The 23,115-nt window shown below is 46.0% G+C and overlaps 1 protein-coding gene across 2 annotated transcripts in view; it reads left to right on the forward strand.

The window, feature by feature from the left end:
- Nucleotides 1–23,115, forward strand: part of PACS1 (phosphofurin acidic cluster sorting protein 1) — a 478,069-nt gene that overhangs the window by 174,609 nt on the left and 280,345 nt on the right. For both annotated transcript variants that reach the window (XR_003858449.1, XM_029614641.1), the window contains exons 7-10: nt 8,053–8,133; nt 20,506–20,565; nt 21,147–21,307; nt 21,876–21,969. Coding sequence is in view for 1 of the 2 variants with exons in the window: in XM_029614641.1 (XP_029470501.1) it covers nt 8,053–8,133; nt 20,506–20,565; nt 21,147–21,307; nt 21,876–21,969 (396 nt within the window). In the remaining variant the exon portion in view is untranslated. The remainder of the gene's footprint in view (nt 1–8,052; nt 8,134–20,505; nt 20,566–21,146; nt 21,308–21,875; nt 21,970–23,115) is intronic.

A 23,115-nucleotide genomic window follows, 5' to 3' on the forward strand; every position in this document is an offset into this window, starting at 1 on the left:
CCCATAACCCCTTCCCCTGTCCCTTCCATTGTAAGGTCTGTACCCACTATAGCTAGACCAAAGAAATGAAGGAATGATTATACTGATCCTTCCCACTGTACTAAACCCAATAAAATATCAGGAAAATTTGACAAGTCTTCAAAAATGCATAGTGCTCCACAGAGAATGAGAAAACATAAAAAATCTGAAAACTTCACTGCTTATGCAAAAATTATGCCAGCAAGGAATATGCAACCAAATCAGTTACAGAGATCCAAGAACATCTAAAAGTCAAGCACTATGAAATCACAAAAATGTACTTCAGCTGCTGATATAGAACAGGAAAATAGCAGCCTCTCTAGATGAATTTCTCCGTAGCCTACTGCATCCCTTGTTCACATGTTGCCATTTAAGGGGCTTTTTTTGGCAGGACCAGACATGAATTCTTCCTGCCTGTTTGAATCTTTGCTGCCTCAGCTACAGTCTTAATCCCAGATGTCACACTGCTTATGATAAAGATAAGCCCGAATGTAAACAACTATAGATACTTGATGTTCTCTCTACACAGCAGGGAAATTATTTCATGCAAATCTCTGTGCTTCTGGATTGTGAGGAGACAAATCACTAAAAATCAGATGTCCTGGAGTATATTTTTGTTAACTGGGCCCAGGGATCGATGAGTGCCCTCAATGACCTCTTCAGATATGTCCCCAGGGCTCTTTCCAGACACCAGCATGACCTTGCAGATATTCTGAACGACTGCAACAGCATCCGCATCCTCTGGCACATCTCTAAACCTGAGACTGCAACAAGATCTGTTTTCTAGATCCTCCATCTTATTCGCGGTAGCAACATCAACACTTACATGTCTTCCACTGATTTTTGCTGTTGCACAATAGACACAGCATGATCTTACACCTCCTCTACCTGCCAAAATTGGAGAGGTCTTTCTAGAGATCCGATACTAATTCCTGCATCTCAGTTTTAATGGAAGTTATGTCCGACCGTAATTTGCAATACCAAGCTTTGAAGTCCATCGCATGTCACGTTATCTCCCACTTTTGACTCCATGACAGACCTCCTAGCCTACCTCAGGTCCCTGAATCTCAGCAAGGTCCACCATTTTGCCTTCTTTTTTGGATAGCACACTGTAGGCATCATATGAAAACTGGCGGAGATCGGACCCTTTTTTCATGTTGACATAAAGCAGTCTCTTCTAGTTCAGCAACCTGCCTGCACAATCCTGGAAACTCTGAGTTGAGGTATTTATAACCTTTATACAGTTTACAACAGGGAACTCCTCTCTCAGCCATCCATTAAGGTCAGTGATGTCACTTCCTCCCTATTTATTGCTTGTTCTTTCCGAAGGGATTCAAATCTTCATTGATGCCGATGCCGGCCACTGATCTGATACCCATGGCGCTTGCACCGCTATTGGTAAGAATGGACAAGTTAATCGGTGCCCTTCCACCGGTGCATCTGAGAGAACCGATGGCCCCGATTCCTTCCTCACTGATACCCTTGTCGGAAGAAGAAGAAGAATCACCGATCTCCATTCCGCCCTCCAGAGTGCTACCACCGACACATCCATCGATGTCACAGATTCCATCGGTGCCGCCATCAATGCCTAGGCCTGGACCTTCCGGAATAACACAGTTACTCCCTTCTGATGAACATATGGGAGCTGATGAGCCATACAATCCCTGGACCGATGATTCGTCCCAGGATTCAGACTATCTGCCTTCACAGCCCTCTCCTCCTGATGAAAGGAAGCGTTCTCCTCCAGAGGAGGAGATCGCTTCCTTTATCAGCTTTGTTAAAGAAATGTCTGACCATTCCAGCTTCAGACTGAAGAGGACTCTAGGCATCAGATGCTACAACTTCTCCAGTTTCTCGATGCTCCTAAGGAAATCAGGTCTATCCCTGACAGAGAGGAGCACTCGGGAGGAGGTGTGGCACTTTATGTCCGGGATGGCATAGAGTCCAACAGGATAAACATCCTGCATGACACTAAATACAAAATTGAATCTTTATGGGTAGAAATCCCTTGTGTGTCAGGGAAGACTGTAGTGATAGGGGTATACTACCGTCCACCTGGTCAAGATGGTGAGATGGACAGTGAAATGCTAAGAGAAATTAGGGAAGCTAACCAAATTGGTAGTGCAGTAATAATGGGAGACTTCAATTACCTACTCGCACAAAGGAGTCAGCGGTTAACCACAACACAAAATCAAATATACAAAAATGTGGAACCCAAATAATTTTCAAAAAATAGCCTATGAAGGTGTCAGCAAGCCTTGACGTTATGTATCTTTCAATTGAAAGATACATAACGTCAAGGCTTGCTGACACCTTCATAGGCTATTTCTTGAAAATTATTTGGGTTCCACATTTTTGTATATTAGACTTCAATTACCCCAATATAGACTGGGTAAATGTATCATTGGGTCACGTTAGAGAGATAACGTTCCTGGATGGAATAAATGATAGCTTTATGGAGCAATTGGTTCAGGAACCGACGAGAGAGGGAGCAATTTTAGATCTAATTCTCAGTGGAGCACAGGACTTGGTGAGAGAGGGTAACGGTGGTGGGGCCGCTTGGCAATAGTGATCATAATATGATCAAATTTGATTTAATGACTGGAAAAGGAACAGTGTGCAAATCCAAGGCTCTCGTGCTAAACTTTCAAAAGGGAAACTTTGATAAAAAAATTGTTAGAAAAAAACTGAAAGGAGCAGCTACAAAAGTAAAAAATGTCCAAGAGGCGTGGTCATTGTTAAAAAATACCATTCTAGAAGCACAGTCCAGATGTATTCCACACATTAAGAAAGGTGGAAAGAAGGCAAAACGATTACCGGCATGGTTAAAAGGGGAGGTGAAAGAAGCTATTTTAGCCAAAAGATCTTCATTCAAAAATCGGAAGAAGGATCCAACAGAAGAAAATAGGATAAAGCATAAACATTGGCAAGTTAAATGTAAGACATTGATAAGACAGGCTAAGAGAGAATTTGAAAAGAAGTTGGCTGTAGAGGCAAAAACTCACAGTAAAAACTTTTTTAAATATATCCGAAGCAGAAAGCCTGTGAGGGAGTCAGTTGGACCGTTAGATGATCGAGGGGTTAAAGGGGCACTTAGAGAAGATAAGGCAATCGCGGAAAGATTAAATGATTTCTTTGCTTCGGTGTTTACTGAAGAGGATGTTGGGGAGGTACCCATAATGGAGAAGGTTTTCATCGGTAATGATTCAGATGGACTGAATCAAATCATGGTGAACCTAGAAGATGTGGTAGGCCTGATTGACAAACTGAAGAGTAGTAAATCACCTGGACCGGATGGTATACACCCCAGAGTTCTGAAGGAACTAAAAAATGAAATTTCAGACCTATTAGTAAAAATTTGTAACTTAGCATTAAAATCATCCATTGTACCTGAAGACTGGAGGATAGCAAATGTAACCCCAATATTTAAAAAGGGCTTCAGGGGCGATCCGGGAAACTACAGACCGGTTAGCCTGACTTCAGTGCCAGGAAAAATAGTGGAAAGTGTTCTAAACATCAAAATCACAGAACATATAGAAAGACATGGTTTAATGGAACAAAGTCAGCATGGCTTTACCCAGGGCAAGTCTTGCCTCACAAATCTGCTTCACTTTTTTGAAGGAGTTAATAAACATGTGGATAAAGGTGAACCGGTGGATATAGTATACTTGGATTTTCAGAAGGCGTTTGACAAAGTTCCTCATGAGAGGCTTCTAGGAAAAGTAAAAAGTCATGGGATAGGTGGCGATGTCCTTTCATGGATTGCAAACTGGCTAAAAGACAGGAAACAGAGAGTAGGATTAAATGGGCAATTTTCTCAGTGGAAGGGAGTGGACAGTGGAATGCCTCAGGGACTGTATTGGGACCCTTACTTTTCAATATATTTATAAATGATCTGGAAAGAAATACGACGAGTGAGATAATCAGATTTGCAGATGACACAAAATTGTTCAGAGTAGTTAAATCACAAGCAGATTGTGATAAATTTGCAGGAAGACCTTGTGAGACTGGAAAATTGGGCATCCAAATGGCAGATGAAATTTAATGTGGATAAGTGCAAGGTGATGCATATAGGGAAAAATAACCCATGCTATAATTACACAATGTTGGGTTCCATATTAGGTGCTACAACCCAAGAAAGAGATCTAGGTGTCATAGTGGATAACACATTGAAATCGTTGGTACAGTGTGCTGCGGCAGTCAAAAAAGCAAACAGAATGTTGGGAATTATTAGAAAGGGAATGGTGAATAAAACGGAAAATGTCATAATGCCTCTGTATCGCTCCATGGTGAGACCGCACCTTGAATACTGTGAACAATTCTGGTCGCCGCATCTCAAAAAAGATATAATTGCGATGGAGAAGGTACAGAGAAGGGCTACCAAAATGATAAGGGGAATGGAACAACTCCCCTATGAGGAAAGACTAAAAAGGTTAGGACTTTTCAGCTTGGAGAAGAGACGACTGAGGGGGGATATGATAGAGGTGTTTAAAATCATGAGAGGTCTAGAACGGGTAGATGTGAATCGGTTATTTACTCTTTCGGATAGTAGAAAGACTAGGGGGCACTCCATGAAGTTAGCATGGGGCACATTTAAAACTAATCGGAGAAAGTTCTTTTTTACGCAACGCACAATTAAACTCTGGAATTTGTTGCCAGAGGATGTGGTTAGTGCAGTTAGTATAGCTGTGTTTAAAAAAAGATTGGATAAGTTCTTGGAGGAGAAGTCCATTACCTGCTATTAAGTTCACTTAGAGAATAGCCACTGCCATTAGCAATGGTTACATGGAATAGACTTAGTTTTTTGGTACTTGCCAGGTTCTTATGGCCTGGATTGGCCACTGTTGGAAACAGGATGCTGGGCTTGATGGACCCTTGGTCTGACCCAGTATGGCATTTTCTTATGTTCTTATTCATGACATCCTTTTGGACGTTTTAAAGAGAAATTGGGAGCACCCTGGCTCTGTGGCACCTGTTAACCGTAAGGCAGATGCCACCTATCTAGTTCAGCCAGCCCCTGGCTTCCAGAGAGCTCAACTAGATCACTCAATTGTTTTTCCTTTGATCCCATCAAATTGGGCAAACTGGTGAGTAAGCAGACTCTCTCCTCCTGGTTAGCGGACTGTATTTCTTTTTGTTACCAACAGGCAGGCAGTCCTCTTCAAGCCCATGTTAAAGCACACTCTGTCAGGGCCATGGCAACATCAGTAGCGCAACTACGCTCTATGCCGCTTGCTGACATCTGTAAGGCTGCTACCTGGAGCTCTCTCCACACCTTCGCAGCCCATTATTGTTTAGACAAGGCTGGCAGACAAGATTCCATCTTCAACCAGTCTGTGCTATGCTACTTATTTGTGAACTGAAGTACCAACATCCTTCCGCCAACCCGGTAGGGTTCAGGATGCCCTCTATCAAATTCCACCCCAGTTCTTGTGCCTGTTGCACGTCTTTGGGTACATTTGGGTCATTGCTCGGGCATCCTCAGCTCAGTACTCGCCCATATGTGAGGACTACCATCCTGATTTTCCTGAGAGAAAGCAGAGTTGCTTACCTGTAACAGGTGTTCTCACAGGACAGCAGGATGTTAGTCCTCACGAAACTCGCCCGCCACCCCACGGAGTTGGGTTCGCTTACGATTTATTTTATTTTTCGCATGTACTTTTTACTATAAGACGAGACTGAAGGGGGACCCCTGCTGGCTGCAGGGTTGGTACTATGCTGGGCATGCCCAGTAGGTGCCAGTCAAAGTTTTGGAAACTTTGGCAAAAGTGTTCCGTGATTGGGCTCCATCCTGATGATGTCACCCATATGTGAGGACTAACATCCTGCTGTCCTGTGAGAACACCTGTTACAGGTAAGCAACTCTGCTTTTTCCCTCTGGTGCGATTGAGAAGGGTGTCTTTCAACATTTTACCCTGCATGACTAATAAAGTTTTATTCATTGGCATAGCTTTAAATTGTTTTTTTGGTGGTTGCATGAATTTCAAAGTCCTTTCATCATCTTCCAAACTAAAATGGTATGGATCGTGACATTTTTTGTAGTATGTTGTAATATGTTTGGCATTGTTGAACTCCTACCTGATTCTAGGGTTGGATCAGATGGTAGCTCGGGTGATGGAAGTATATAAATTTATTCCCTAGAGTCACTATAGCTGAAAGAATCCTCAGAATTTGATTCTATAAAAGAAATATTTTCTATTTTTTTCTCTTTCCCAGATGACCTTGTAAAAGGAGAAATCTTTCTCCTTTTTTTGAGAATCTGATGGAGATGGTTGCAACTTGATCTCCCTTGCTAGCTTTTCAAATATAGTTTACGAAAAGTATGTTTTTCTTTTGACATTTCCTTTATATATGTCTTGGCAAAATCCTTCCAAAGCCTCTGCACAAAGGTGTGACATTCAGGTAGAGGCAGTAGGGCATTTCTTAATTGAGGAAGATCCGACTTCAGCCTCTAGTACTGGTAGTGAACCTAAACTGCTTTCTGATGAATTGCTTAATTGGTGCCACTTGCCCTCTTCAGTGCCATTCCAGGGTGGCATGTTGGCTTCTTTTTTTCAGTGCCTAAGAATGCCTAGCTGATGAAGCATAAACACCGTGATGTTTCTTATTCTTATTTATTTTTTACTTAATTTTATTTGGTTTTTCTAAGGCATTTAATTTTAGCACTTAGTATGATTTAAATTGTATTAGTTACTTTTAGAAAATTATTTTCTTAATTTGCTGTATACTATACTAATATTTTGTTTGATTACATGTTATTTGAATTTACCTTGTAAACCGATATGAAGCCAACACAAATGACGGTATATAAAAGTGATTAAATAAATAAAATAAATGTTTGGTGCTGAAAGCCTCTGCGCTGATGATTCCTTGGCATTATTTTTTGATGCAGTTTTTCTATGCTCTAAATGCTCAGAGCATCCCTTTTTTGAAGTCATTTGTAACAGTGAGGCAAATCTATGCTATTACCTCATTTTGAGGGCATTGTCATTTTTACTGGTGAGCTTGAAAGCTCATATTTGAGTTTTAAAACCTAGTAATATCTTGCCTGCCAGGACATATTGCCACAGGGACCACAATTTACTAAATCATATTTAGGTTCTCAACATCTAAAACAAATGATGGTGCATATGTTTATGATGTATTATATTTTAAAGTTGTTTATATAAACCGGTTTGCTAACATGTTGAAAATAAGTATAGCAAAAATAAGTTACCAGTACCATGCTGTAATAGCTAGTTTGTGATGACACGTTGTATGCAGTTTAAATTATCTGATCAACTGCTTCCTCGTTCTTGAGACATTTTTTTTCTTCTTAGTGATCTAACAGCAAAAGCCCCAGTGGCGATGCAAGAGAGAGCAATAACCAAACTGTTCTCGAAGCAGACAAAAATAGATTGAGGGAGGGTGTACAGCGATGATAGTGCAGGAACGCCCATGCAAGTTCAAAAAGTTCTTTTTTGCCTTCCTGAGCAATAAGAGAGTGAAACAGACCTTGGTGCTGTGGGTTAATGTAACCACTTGTGTGCTTTATTGTTCCGGTTCATCCACAGAAAATGCTGAATCACTTAATGTCTTTCCATTTTTATAATCAGTTATTACACCTAGATCTGGTTCTCATTTTCATGTAGTCTGAAGTAAGTCACAGCCTATATTCCCTGTAAGCTGTGTGCATCTGCACGTGCACACATAAGAAAAGGAATATAGAATTGTATCTTCAAAGAACACTGCGAACAATTTGTATACTACTTTGTACACAAGAACTGTTTTGCGCACAAAGCCCCAAAAGGTTAGAGGTAATATTGGCCACAGCATAGCAATTTAAGGATAACTATAATTGGTCTCTTTCTGGATTTTTATTTTTGAGCAAGTAGCCTGCCTGTTAGCTTCCTGCTCTTAAATTTAGATTTAAGCTTTTTGGGCAGGGACATTATCTTTGTGTAATTGCCTTCTACAGTGATGGCACTGTGCAAATAAAATACTGCACAATGGTAGAGGTGTGCCTGAACCCATTTCCTATCTTTCCTTCTTCAGGACTTATTTTATGAGGATGAGGATCTTCGAAAAATGAAGAAGACCAGGCGGAAGCTGACCTCTGCATCTGCCATTACTCGGGTGAGGGGCTTTGTCCTTTTAGAGGTGAAGGGTTTGTTTCAGGAGGAATTGGTGGTCTTCCATCTGGTCACCCTGCTGCATTTGGGGTGCCAGCTGCTGGAATGCATCCTACAGTCTGGGGCATCTCATTCAGGAACTGGCTTTTCTCCGAGGACAATCAGGATGGATCCCTGTCTTGAAACCGGCATGCATTATACTATACATCCACACAGGATCTTTTCAGTCTTTCCTTTTCCACAGAGTGTGTGGTTGCGGTTGAGTCTCGCTGTCGCTGTTTTTTTTTTTATTCTTCATTTATTCTTGCTGTTTCGGTGTTTCTCACAGGACAAGCAGGATGGTTGTCCTCACAAATGGTGACATCGAGGATGGAGCCCAACCACGGAAAACATCTGTCAAAGTTTCAGGAACTTTGACTGGCCCCCACTGGGCATGCCCAGCACGGCACCAACCCTGCAGCCAGCAGGGGTCTCCCTTCAGTCTTCTTTTTTTCCGCGCAGCAGTAGCCACGCGGTCAAAGAGCTCTTAACCACATTCCTGACAGGAATTCTTCAATTAAATTTCTGAAGAAAATTTGCCCCTCAGGGGTCTCCCTTCTTCAAATTTTTTCACTCTGCGGAACTTCGGTAAGTTTTGCCGTCGTTTGGTCGACTACCGTCGAGTTTGGCCCTCGAGGCCCGTTGGCAGTCGACAGTCCCGCGGCTAAATTTTTGGCCTATGGCCATGGCGTCGGGGTTCCGTCTGTGTCCGGATTGTACCCAAACTATGTCAATCACAGACCCACATAGAGTCTGTGTTTTGTGCTTAGGAAGCGAGCATGATGTCCTGACTTGCACCAAATGTGCCCTAATGACACCAAAAGGTCGCAAAGCCAGAATGGAGAAGATGGGACTCCTTTTCCATGCTCGTACCCCAACGCCATCGATTGCATCGACGTCATCGGAACCGGCACCGTCGAAGTCTCATCATCATCGACAGCCCTCCGGTGACCGTCCGCCATCGACGACTTCACGGCCATCGACTCCTGTCCCTTCCCCTGATCATCGAGGGGATCGGAAGGAGAAACATCGCCATCGACTTCATAAGTCTCGGCCCGTCGAGGAACCGATGTCATCGGCCTCCGCACTGTCCGAGCCTCCGCCAAAGAAGTCTCGACCAGAAGTGGCACCGTCCACTCCTGTCTCGCAGACACCGAGGCAACCCTCACCCCTCCGGGGTTTGGGAGCCGTGATTCCACCGATGGCGGTGGTCCCTCCGGCTCAGCCTCCCTCTCCCGTCGAGCCGGGTCTCATTACCCCAGTCCAGTTCTGCCCGGAGACCTGGGTCATTACCCCAGGTCTCCGGGCAGAACTGGACTGGCTGGTCCAGGAGGCCATCGACAAGGCGATTACTATGGTTCCAGACTCCTCCGGCACCAACTCCGGCACCGAGAGTGGAACCGGTCACCGATCCGATTCCAGCAGCACTGGCACCGCTGCTTGTCCGGATGGAAGCGCTTATGAATGCCCTTCCACCGGCAATACCCGGATCACCGACAGCCTTCTCATCAGGTGGAGAAACACCGTACCGAATTCCCCCTTCGGGGGTAGTTCCATCGGTGACTTGTCGTCCCTCGCCACCGATTACATTCCTCGGAGGCGATACGCACATCAGCTCCACCGAGGATGCCGACACCGATTCCCTCGATGCCGACACTGGTTCCTTCGATGCCGGCACCGATTCCATCGAGGACATTCTCGATACCCCCGGTGATTCCTTCCAATTTCTCGGAGCCTCAACCGGGGCCTTCAGGTATTCAGCCCCCCTCAGGTATTCAGCCCCCCTCAGGTCAGCATCCTGATCCTTGTGACACCTGGGGTGATGATACCTCTACTGACACCGATGATTTGCCTTCACCACCCTCTCCTGCGGGGAGTAGAAAGCGTTCTCCTCCTGAGGACCTCTCTTTCATAAATTTTGTGAAGGAAATGTCGGAGTTGGTCCCTTTCCAACTTCAATCTGAACAAGATGACAGGCACCAGATGATGGAATTGCTCCAATTCCTGGATGCCCCTAAGGTCATCACCTCTATTCCAATTCATCAGGTTTTTCTAGACCTTCTCAAAAAGAATTGGGAATCTCCTGGATCTATTGCTCCGGTAAACAAAAAAGCTGACTCTACCTATCTCGTACAGTCAGCACCTGGCTTTCAAAAACCACAATTGGACCATCATTCTGTTGTGGTAGAGTCAGCTCAAAAGAAAGCTAAACGACTAAAGCCACATTCTTCCATACCTCCTACTAAGGAAAATAAATTCCTAGATAGTATAGGTAGAAAGGTGTACCAGGGAGCCATGCTGATCTCTAGAATAGCTTCTTATCAGCTGTATATGACTCAATATAATAGGGTCATCCTGAAACAGATGCAGGAGTACTCAGATGCCTTACCAGAACAGTTTCAACCACAGCTTCAATCCCTACTAAATAAAGGATTTGAAGCTGGGAAGCATGAAATAAGAACGGCTTATGACATCTTTGATGCTTCCACTAGACTTTCTGCTACGGCCATCTCTGCCAGACGTTGGGCCTGGCTCAAGTCCTCTGACCTTCGTCCAGAAGTTCAGGACAGGCTCTCTGACTTGCCCTGTCTAGGGGATAATTTGTTTGGTGAGCAGATTCAGCAAATTGTTGCTGAACTAAAGGATCATCATGAGACACTTAAACAGCTCTCATCCATTCCTCCTGACTTGCCTTCTAAACAGCCGTTTAGGAAGGACTCTAAAAAGTCTTTCTTCCGGCCACGGAAGTATTATCCCCCACTAGCCAAGGCTAGGCCTGCGAGGTCTTACCATAAAACTCAACCTCGCCAGTCTCGTAAACAAAAGCCCGCAGCGGCTCCACAACCTGGCCCTGCGGCGGGTTTTTGACTCTCTCTTAGAGAGCACTTGCCAAACCCCTCTTCCAACCATACCAGTAGGAGGTTGGTTGTGCCACTTTCTAGAAAGGTGGCATCATATCACCACAGATCAGTGGGTGATAGCTATAATTGCACAGGGTTACCATCTCAACTTCCTGACTCTCCCTTCCGACTCCCCACCCCTGCAGGCGTGGAGATTCACCGATCACTCTGTTCTTTTAGAGCAGGAAGTTTCTCTTCTCCTACAGTCAAACGCTATAGAACCCGTTCCTCCCTTACAACAAGGACTAGGGTTCTACTCCAGGTACTTCCTGATCCCAAAAAAGTCAGGGGGACTTCGTCCGATCCTGGACCTACGGGCCCTCAACAAGTACCTTCACAAGGAGAAGTTCAAGATGGTAACCCTGGGCTCGCTTCTCCCTCTGCTGCAAAAAGGGGATTGGCTATGCTCTCTAGACCTAAAAGACGCATATACCCACATTGCAATCACGGAATCTCATCGCAAATACCTGCGTTTTCTAGTAGGCCGAAATCACTACCAATATCGAGTGCTACCTTTCGGCCTGGCATCCGCACCACGAGTTTTCACCAAATGCCTCGTGGTAGTTGCAGCTTTTCTGAGGAGGGCAGGTGTCCACATCTACCCCTATCTGGACGATTGGTTAATCAGGGCCCCAACCCAGCAGATTGCTCGGTCCTCCCTGACCCTAACAACTCAAACTTTGCTCTCTCTAGGGTTTCTTGTCAATTACGACAAATCCTACTTAGTCCCATCTCAGACCTTATCCTTCATTGGGGCAGACTTGGACACCTTACAGGCAAAAGCCTTCCTTCCTAATCAACGGGTTCAAACCCTTGTGTCCCTAGCTCGCCAGCTGCAGTCTCAACACACAGCAACAGCTAGCCAATTCCTCGTTCTACTGGGACACATGGCCTCCTCAGTTCATGTGACTCCCATGGCCCGTTTAGCCATGAGAGTCACACAATGGACTCTGAGATTACAATGGACACAAGCTGTTCAGCCTCTGTCCTCCATTGTTCGCATCACCGATGCACTCAGTCTGTCTCTTCCCTGGTGGACAAATCAATCCAACCTCCTACAGGGCTTGCCTTTTCTTCCACCAGATCCCCAGGTAATCCTCACCACCGACGCTTCCAACATCGGTTGGGGAGCCCATGTAAACCATCTACAAACTCAAGGATTCTGGTCACTAGAGGAAGCCAAAACCAGATAAATTTCCTGGAGCTGCGAGCAATTCGCTATGCTCTCAGGACTTTTCAAGATTGCCTATCGAACCACGCAATCTTAATTCAGACAGACAACCAGGTGGCCATGTGGTACATAAACAAGCAGGGAGGCACAGGCTCCTTCCTTCTGTGTCAGGAAGCTGCGCAGATTTGGGCAGAAGCCCTCTCCCACTCCATGTACCTCAGGGCCACCTACCTGCCGGGAGTAGACAATGTATTGGCAGACCAGCTGAGCCGTGTCTTCCAACCACATGAGTGGTCACTCAATCCCTTGGTAGCGACCTCTCTGTTTCACAAATGGGGTTATCCCCACATAGACCTCTTTGCGTCCCCTCAGAACCACAAAGTAGACAATTACTGCTCTCTCATTCGGAGCCAGCACTCTTGGCCGAGGGATGCATTCTCCCTCACGTGGACAACCGGTCTGCTCTATGCATTCCCTCCACTTCCTCTTCTGTCGAAGACTCTCGTGAAGCTGCGTCAGGACGGGGGAACTATGATCCTAATAGCACCGCACTGGCCACGCCAAGTGTGGTTTCCCATACTCCAGGATCTATCCATCCGCAGGCACGTTCCTCTGGGGAGGGACCCGCATCTGCTCACTCAAAACGACGGATGCCTCCTCCATCCCAACCTCCAAGCCTTGTCCCTGACGGCATGGATGTTGAAAGGTTAGTCCTTCAACCATTTAACCTTTCGGATTCAGTTTCTCGTGTCCTGATCGCTTCACGAAAGCCTTCCACAAGGAAATCTTATTCCTACAAATGGAAAAGGTATACATCATGGTGCACTTCAGTCCCTTGATCCCCTTTCCTGTCCAATCTCTAAATTCTTGGACTATCTCTGGCATCTATCGGAGTCAGGTCTAAAGACCTCTTCCATTAGAATGCATGTCAGTGCGGTAGCCGCCTTCCATAAAGGTATCGGGGGTGTCCCTATTTCAGTACAACCCCTTGTTACATGTTTTCTTAAAGGATTGCTCCATTTGAAGCCACCTTTACGTCCTCCGGCCCCATCTTGGGACCTTAATCTGGTTCTTGGTCGCCTTATGAAACCACCTTTCGAACCTCTTTACTCCTGTGACTTAAAATATCTCACATGGAAAGTGTTATTCCTTTTGGCTATCACTTCAGCTCGCAGGGTTAGTGAATTACAGGCCCTAGTTACCTATCCGCCTTACACTAAACTCCTGCAGGACCGGGCAGTACTCCGCACTCACCCTAAAGTTTTACCTAAGGTAGTTTCGGAGTTTCGTATTAATCAATCCATCATACTACCTATCTTCTTTCCCAGGCCCCACTCCAACTCCGGGGAACAGACTCTGCATACCCTAGACTGCAAACAGGCTCTAGCTTTTTATCTAGACCGTACAGTTGCCCACAGGAAGAGCGCTCAATTATTCGTCTCTTTCCATCCTAACAAGTTAGGGCAACCTGTGGGTAAGCAGGCTCTTTCCTCCTGGTTGGCGGATTGCATCTCCTTCTGCTATCAGCAAGCTGGCATTCCTTTTCAAGACCGTGTTAAAGCACACTCTGTGAGGGCCATGGCGACTTCAGTACCACACCTTCGATCTGTGCCGCTTCCTGACATCTGCAAGGCTGCAACCTGGAGTTCCCTCCATACATTTGCAGCCCACTATTGTTTGGACAAAGCTGGAAGACAGGATTCCATCTTCGGCCAATCTGTCTTGCGTAACCTTTTTCCAACATGATGTACCAACACCCTTCCACCTTCCCGGTAGGGTGCGGATGCCCTCTCCCAAATTCCACCCCAGTTGTTGTGCCTGTTGCACACCGTTGGGTACATTTGGTGCATGTTAGGACATCCTCAGCTCGGTACTCACCCATTTGTGAGGACAACCATCCTGCTTGTCCTGTGAGAAAGCAAATGTTGCTTACCTGATGTAACAGGTGTTCTCACAGGACAGCAGGATGTTAGTCCTCACGAAACCCGCCCGCCACCCCGCGGTGTTGGGTTCGTTTTTATTTTATTTTTCGGCACTGCCTGTAGCTTTGAAACAAGACTGAAGGGAGACCCCTGCTGGCTGCAGGGTTGTTGCCGTGCTGGGCATGCCCAGTGGGGGCCAGTCAAAGTTCCTGAAACTTTGACAGAAGTTTTCCGTGGTTGGGCTCCATCCTCGATGTCACCATTTGTGAGGACTAACATCCTGCTGTCCTGTGAGAACACCTGTTACATCAGGTAAGCAACATTTGCTTTTTCTCTTCTCATGTCAGTGCAGGGTTCCACGGTCTTCCTGAGTAGTATTCGCAAGTAGGTTTTTCGATGTTTCTCCAAGTTTCCTTCCACAGTCAGTTCCCTTCCAGGTGACTGTGCCATCGGTGCCCGCAGGCCATCAAGTTTGGTTTTGCGTCCCTTTTGTTTCATGATGCCATATTCAGGTTCCAGCAATGCTCCTGATCCCAGAGGACTTTGTCTATCATAGATGCGTCTTCTGCTTGGGGACATCATATAACTTCTGGGGTTGCCACAAATGTGAAGAACTGACCGATAAAGGACGCCGTTCCCATTTGGATTTGATTGGAACATCTGTTCGGGCACCAGAACACCAATCCATCAGCACTGGAAGCATCGACATCAAAAGACCAAGGAATTGCACTGATGGACCGAAGAATCATCGGCATCAGGGGCAGTCCATTGTTTCCTGCAGTGGCCAGCATTAAATCTGGAGACAGGCCATTGCCCAGCTCCTCTCAGTCGAAGAAGGATTCGAGTTCGACCTCTTTGGCCAAGGCACCAGGGAAGATCCTTGCAGAGACTAAAGGGAAGCCAATGAAGCATTGAAATGAGTCCCCTTTGATGCGCAGTGATGAGCACAGGGACAGTCCATTGCATGCCAAGAACCCCTGAAGTGACCCCATGATGAGGAGAGCTCAACCTCAAAACTCCCAAACTCCCAGGGATTTGCCATAGTCTCCATTGGTTCTGATGTCAGCTACCAATCCTCCTCTCAGTTCCAAAGAGGATGTGGCTGCCATTTGTGCTCCCCTGTCGGGGCTGGTATTGGCGATTTTTGAGGAGGAATTAAAGAACAGTGTACAGCTGGCCATGGCAAATGCACTGCAGGGCCTCAGTGCTGGGGCATAGATGGCACCGTGTGCAGCTCAATTCCTTACACGCATTAGTTGGTGCTTTGTCAGTGTTGGAGCCTGTTGTCACACTGAGGCTATGAGGGGCATTGGAGATGGCGACAGCCAATCCAATGGTTATCCCAGTTTTCTTGGGAGAGGAACAACCCCCTTCCTCCTGCTACTGAGGGAATGGTATCATCTGAGTCCAGGCCAGCTTTACTGGTCATTAATCTGCTGGCTGGAGACAGAGCACCCAAGAATCCCTCCCCTGGCAGTCACAATGGGTAGGCATCCACATACTCCTGGGGATACCGGCATTCAGATAATGGTTCAGATGATGGAGCGTAGGTGGGTGTCTCCTCCGATCTCTTTCCTCCACCAGACAGAAGGAAGTTCTCGCCTGAGGACCTCTCCTTTGCAGGGTTCGTGCAGTTGATGGCAGAAATCATCCCATTTACTTTGCAGATGGAGGAAGACTCCAGAAACAAGATGCTGGATATCCTCCAGTACGTGGAGCTTCCTAAGGAGATTGTGACAGTATCAGTGCAGAAGATCCTTCAGGAGTTTCTGTTGAGGATGTGGGAGAATCCTCTCTCTGTAGCTCCGTAAACAGGAAGGTAGATGCAGTTTATCTTTTGCAAAAGGCTCCTGGATTTGACAAGTACCAGCTACCACACCAGTCTGTGGTGGTCAAATTCGCTCTCAAGAAAGCCAAGCATTCTGAGACCCATTCCTCAGTACCCCTGGGGAGGAATCCTTGAGCCATGGATACTTTTGGGTGGAAGGACTTTCAGGGTGCTATTTTTATTGCCCACATGGCATCCTACCAGCTCTTCATGAGCCAGTATAAGTGGGAGATTCTGAAGCAGCTGAAGGAGGTGGCCGAGCAACTTCCTCAGAAGCAGCAAGACTCTAGTCACTGCTGACCAAGAGTTTGGAGGGTGAAAAACATGGGGTCTGGTCGACCTACAATGCTTTCGAAGCTTCATCAAGAGTCTTTACCTTTGGGGATAGAGGTGCGAAGCCTCGCCTGGCTGTGCACCACTGATCTCCATCCGGAAGTGCAGAAACGACTCACTTACGTGTCATGCACTGAGGAGAATCTCTTCAAAGATTGTGTTAAGAATGTGGTGGTACAGATACAGGATTATTGAGCTGTACTCCAGCAGTTCTCCACTCCTATTCCCAACCCACCCTCCTCTTATGGGAGGTATCCAAGATCAGGGCAGAGGAAGCACTTCTACCACCCAAGGAGATGCTATTCTCCATCCCTTCAATCCTGCGCTCAGCAGGCCCCTCACAACCGTCCCAGGCAGCAGAAAACACCTGAGCTACAGATAGTGTCCCAGCCAACACCTGAGATGGAGTTTTGACTGGACTACAGAGAGCATAACCAGGATCCCAGTTCCCATGCCAGAGGGCCTCCCAGTCAGGGGCAGGCTACAGTTCTATGTGAATCAGTGGCCCAGTATGATCTCAGATGAGTGGGTTCTCAGCATTTTCCGGAAAGGGTACAAATTAAACTTATAGGGTGTCCCACCAAATCACCCTCTGAGCCCATCTTGAGGCCACTCAGCGCATCATGAAGTGCTGTTAGCAGAGCTCTCCTCCCTTTTAATGTACAGAGTAATAGAGCCCATCCCATCAGGGCAGAGAGGGTGGGGATTTTTTTTCCAAATACTTCCTGATTCCAAAGAAGACAGGAGGACTCCATCCCATCCTAGACCAAAGGGCCTTGAACAAGTTCATCAAAAGAGAAAAGTTCAAAATGATTTTCCTGGGCACCTTGATCCCCTTTCTGCTAAAGGATGCCTACAATCATATCGAGATATTTCCAGGTCACAGGAAGTCTCTCAGATTCATTGTGGGAAACTGGCTCCTCCAAAACTGTGTTCTGTGGTTTAGGCTTGCCATTGCCCCACATCTCTTCACAAAATGCTTGGTTGAGGTGGCAGCACACCTATGCAGGCTGAGGGTTACATATTTCCCTATCTGGATGATTGGTTATTCAAGAGTACATCTCGGGCAGTTGCTGAGGAGTCCATGCGCAAGACCATCCGGGTGCTGGAAGTTACTAGGGTTCATCATCAACTATCCCAAGTCTCACCTCAGCCTATAACCTCAGTTGGAGTTTATTGGAGCTTTGCTAGACACAATTTAGGCAAAAGACTTTCTCCCGCAGCAATGGGCCTGATGGCCATAGTGGAAGAGGCTCAGAGAGTCAGCAGACATCAGCTTGGCACATATTGAGGTGATCGGCTACATGGCCACAACTGTTCATGTTACTCCCATGGTATGTTTGTACATGAGAAGAACCCAATGGACCTTGAGGTTGCAGTGGCAATAGGCCAATCATCCAGGTCACTCTGCCATGCCAGGAAGGTCTGTCCTGATGGTGAGAAAATTCCAGTCTGGTTGGCGATGTCCCCTTCCAAATTCCTCTAATTCAAATTGTCCTAACCACGGATGCATCCAACCTGGATTGAGGGGACTCATGTAGATAGGCTTTGCACCCAGGGCACTTGGTCTACCCGGGAACATCAGAACCAGATACATTTCCTGGAGCTCCAGGCAATTCGATACGCTCTGGGGGCTTTCAGAGATCATCTGTCCAACAAAGTTTTCCTGGTCCAGACAGACAATCAAGTGGAGATGTTTTACATCAGCAAGCAGGGACGTATATGCTTGTATCTCCTGTGTTAGGAGACAGTCAGTTGTGGACTTGGGCCCTCTTTCGGTGGATGGTGCTCAAGGCCATCTATCTAGCCAGACTGAATCAATCCGTAAGACCCCATGGACGAATCAGTAGAGAATCGGATCTTCTCTCTCTGGGGTACTCCAGAGGTGGATCTATTCATGGCTCCTTGGAATGCAGAGGGCACACAGCAAGCTCATCTCTGATATGTTTGCCCTTCATTAGGACCAGGGACTTCTGTATGCGCATTCTCTAGTTCCTACTGGTAGGAGAAGACTTCCTCATTGCCCGCCATTAGCCACGACAGATCTGGTTTCCACTCCTTTGGGAGATGTCAATTCGGGAATCGATCAGACTGGAAATTTACCCAGATCTCATCAGTCAGGCTCAGGACAGGTTGCACCATCCCAACCTCCAGTCCCTCTCATTTACCGCTTGGATGTGGAAAGTTTGGTTCTACAACCCTTGGCCTTTCAGAGGATGTGTCTCGGGTCCTCTTGTCTTCCAGAAAGCCTTCCACTAGGAAGTCCTATGGACTGAATTGGAAGAGGTTTGCTGTGTTGTGTGAGCATGAGGCCCTAAATTTATTCTCCTGCTCCACACAAAAACTGCTTGACTATCTTTTATACCTCTCGGAAGCTGGTCTTAAGAGCAACTTAATCAGGGTTCACCTTCATGCAATTGGTGCACATCATCACCATATAGAAGATAAGCCCATCTCTGTATAGCTGAATGTTGTACATTTCATGCAGGATCTGCTTCATTTGATGCCTTCAATCAGACCTCCTGCTGTGTCGTAGGGCCTCAGTGTGGTTCTGTCCCAGTTGATGAAAGCTCCCTTTGAGCCCCTGCGCTCCTGTGACCTGAAGTACCTGACCTGGAAGGTTGTATTTTTGGTTACGGTCAATTCTGTATGCAGGCTCAGCAAGCTTCAGGCCTTAGTGGCTTATCCACCTTACACTAAGCTTTGTCATGATAGGGTGGTCTTGTATACGCAGCCTAAGATCCTGCTAAGGTGGTGTTGGAATTCCATCTTAACCAGTCAATTTATTTATTTATTTATTTATTTATTTTAAGTTTTTCTATACCGGCATTCACAATAGATATCGCATCATGTCGGTTTACAATTAACAAGTGGATAGGTAACAAAAAAGGTAAAAACTAATATTTATCTTATTAATAATAATAATAATAATAATAATCGTAGTAATAATAATAATAAAACATTAAACAAGAGAAGGCTAAGGTATGCAGTTACAATAAAACAAGGGAGTAATACAACTTGGAGCATAGAAAAGAAGCAGGGGATTAAATCGAAAGAACGTAAATGCTCTTTACGTTCTTTCGATTTAATTGCTCTTCCAACATTAATTGCTCTTCCAACATTTTCCCCCAGGCCTCATTATCCTCAAGTTGAACAAGCCCTGCACAGTTTAGACTGCAAGAGAGCCTTGGCCTTCTATCTGAAGCAGACAAGCCCCCATAGAAAGTCCGTTCAACTTTTGTTTCTTTTGATTAGAACAAGCTGGGGATCACCATTGTCAAACAGATGCTCTCCAATTGGCCAAGTAGATTGCATCTCCTGTTATGCCGAGCAGGCTTGAATCTCATGGGCCATGTCAAGACTCACTCTATTCAAGCCATGGCAGCATTAGTGGCTTACTTTCGATCAGTCCCCATGGAGGAGATATGCAAGGCTGCGACTTGGAGTTCTCTTCACTCATTCACATCGCACATTTGTTTGGACAGGGATGGCCAAAGTGGCAGCAGGTTTTGCCAGTCTGTCTTCCTAAACTTGTTTGAGGTGTAAAACCCAACTCTGTTCCCACCTAGGGTCCATAGCTTTTGTTCCAGGTTGTCCCCTTTAGGGTATATACATATAAAAAAGGCCTGTTGACAAAAAAATATTTTGTCCCGTTGCCACTGGTTTTCTTGTCTTTTTTTTTTTCTTCCATTGGCGTGCTGCCTATAGGGATGGATTCCCCCATGTGTGAGGACTACCATCCTGCTTATCCTCAGAGAAAGCAGAATTGCTTACCTGTAACAGGTATTCTCTTGATAGCAGGATGTCAGTCCTCACGAGACCCACACACCTCTCTGTGGAGTTCGGTCTCTGCTTCATGGATTTTCTTAGCTAAATTATTATTGAAGGGACCCTGCATGGACGTGTGGTATAATGCATGCCATGGGCATGCTCAGTGAGGCTTAGTCAAAGTTCTAGAAACTTTTACATAAGTTTTGCATGCCAAGCTGCATTGGATGTTGTCATCTATGTGAGAAGACTGACATTTTGCTGTCCTCGGAGAATACTTGTGACAGGTAAGCATCTCTGCTTTATTGGCTGGCCGAGACGCAAATAGTTTCCTTGAAGATAGTTTCCTTATTGCATTTCTTTTGTTTTCTTGGGTTGTGTGAAAGTAAACTGGACATTTATTTTTCCTGCACAGCAACCGAATATTAAACAGAAATTTGTGGCCTTGCTGAAAAGATTCAAGGTTTCAGATGAAGTAAGTTGCATTCCTGTGCCCCATACTCCCCATCAGCGTGTTCTTTGGACTATAAATGAGCCTATCCCTTACTCTTGCATTATGGAAGTCTGTTAGTGCTGAGCTGCTGGCCAAATAGCATTCCTGATACAAGAATGTGTGGAGGGGATGGAGGTGAAGGGAGAGAGGAGGGCATATGTATGGGTATGTATGTTTGTGGATATGTGTGAGGGGATGCATATGAGTGGCTGGGGAAAAATGTATGTGGGAGCATAGTTATACACACTTTTTTTATTGGCCTTACACAAAAGTGAATGTAACTTGGGAAATTCACTGGCAATCCAGAAATGAAGGGACATATACAGTAGTTATTGACTCAAGATCCTAGTGGTTAGACTTTTGCTGCTGCTTTGAAAGCCTACATTTAAAAAGAAAAAGTTGATTCACTTTCTGCATGTCCTAGTGAGAATTAGAATTCTATTCCCTGCATTACGGTTTTTAATAGCTGGCAATGAGTCGCTGGAGCAAATATTCCATACCTTGCTGCTCTGTTTTTTGGTGCACCTCACACAGAGCTGGCATTTCTCTCTTTCTCCTCTCAGGTGGGTTTTGGGCTGGAGCATGTATCCCGGGAGCAGATCCGGGAGGTGGAGGAGGACCTGGATGAGTTGTATGATAGCTTGGAAATGTACAACCCCAGTGACAGCGGCCCAGAGATGGAAGAGACAGAGAGCCTCCTCAGTACTCCCAAACCCAAACTCAAGTGAGTACAGCTTTTCCCAAGCCATTCTCATCAGTAAGCCATAATGCACAGCCTCTCTTCTTACTCTTCCCATCCAGCTCTTGTCAGCGAACCATCATGCACAGCCTTCTTCCTCTCCCACTCTCACTGGGGAGCATCCTGTATAGAGCCTCTCTTCTTATTCCTTCCCATCCAGTTCTCATCAGTGAGCCTGCATATACAGCATCTCCCGTATTCCTTCTCATGTGGCTCCAATCAATCAACTAGCATGTACAGCTTCACATTACTGCTTTCAATGTGGCTGTTATTAAGGATCCAGTATGCAGTCTGTTTCTGACCTAAAGAAGGGAGTGGGAGTAAAAGCTTCTGAAAGCTAGTCAAGAAATGTATTATATTAATCCAGTAAAATTGCATTGTTTGTTTTTTTTTGTTTGTTTTGCTAACCTTTATTTGCATGCAGTCCTAATAAAACAAGGGAGAATTATGCATGGCTAGTGGGGTTTTTAATCTGCCATTTGTTTCCTCCTCATGCCATAGAAGAATTAGCACAGCGCCATCCAATGGTAACTTTGCTTTTCTTTTACTGCAGGCCATTCTTTGAAGGGATGTCCCAGTCCAGCTCCCAGACAGAAATCGGAAGCTTGAACAGTAAGGGGAGCCAGGGCCGAGATACCAGCAGTCCAGTAAGTCGCAGTCCTGAAAGAGTTCTTAAATAACCAATTTCCTGAACATACCCAGATCAGTCCAGAAAAGTGAGTTGTGGAGTCAGAGAACAATTAGAACTTTGGGCACTGCTACATAACGAAAGTGCCACATGCAGTCACTCAGTATTTCTCTGACTCCAGCGGGTGGTACAGATGCACACCTGCAGTCTTTAGTTATATTTTTTAATTAGTTAGTTTGAATTTAATTTTTTGGTTTACAGTCGCTTCCTGAGGTTTATGGGCACCTTCGTGGGCCATCCCTCAGTAGAAGCCGAGCGTCCGGGGAATTGGATATTCCTGTCAGGGTTCAGTGCCAGAGTTCAGTGTCTGACGACCGGGGATCCTGGCTACTCACCACCGTCTCTGCTATGGCTGCTCCCTTGTCTCCTGCAACAGCTTTTCTCTGTGTCTTGGTAAAGTTTAATTTAAAAAAAAAAAAAAAAAAGCTGTTTTCACTGTGGCTGACTGACAGTCTTCAGTGCTGAGGTAAGGAGAGATGCAGGAGGGACCGGGTCTTTTAAGGCCGGCTGGGGATGCTGTCAGCAGTGTTCCCCTCAGCTCCCGGGGCTCTGGGTCATTTTCTGAGGGCAAAGGTGAGTTTTTCTCCATGTGCCTGGTTTACTTGCTGCTTTCCTGCTTCGGGGCCTTGCGATTTCACTATAGACAGGCTCCTTTCCTGCGGCACGGCTGTGCGCATTTTTTTCTCCTCAGCCGGTAGTCTCTTAGCCTGCAGCACGAAAAGTTTGTTTTTCTGGTCCTGCCTGACTGAAATTTTCTCCGTGTCATGGCTCTGAGCGTTTCTTTTTTTTATTCGCGCCCTTTTCTATTTCACTTCAGACTATCGGCGCGCTGCTGCAGATGGGACCGAAAACAGAATCGCAGGCCTGCTCGGGTGTGGGCCACACGGCCAGGCATTAGATGCAGCCTCCTTATGCACGTGTTCCCCGGGGTTAGAGGGCTCTTCAGGGCTTCTTGCCTCCTCCCTCGGGGAGGGAACGTCTGTCTCACCTTCGGCTTCGTGGGAAGAGGATTCTCCGCCTGTTCTAGCCCCGGTGAGGGAAAACCTCAGTGGGGGAACTGATGATATCACCCCAGCTGACTCTCCAGTGGGGGGGACGGGACCCG

The sequence above is a fragment of the Rhinatrema bivittatum genome, chromosome 8, assembly GCF_901001135.1.
Source record: "Rhinatrema bivittatum chromosome 8, aRhiBiv1.1, whole genome shotgun sequence".
Classification (NCBI taxonomy): Eukaryota; Metazoa; Chordata; class Amphibia; order Gymnophiona; family Rhinatrematidae; genus Rhinatrema; species Rhinatrema bivittatum.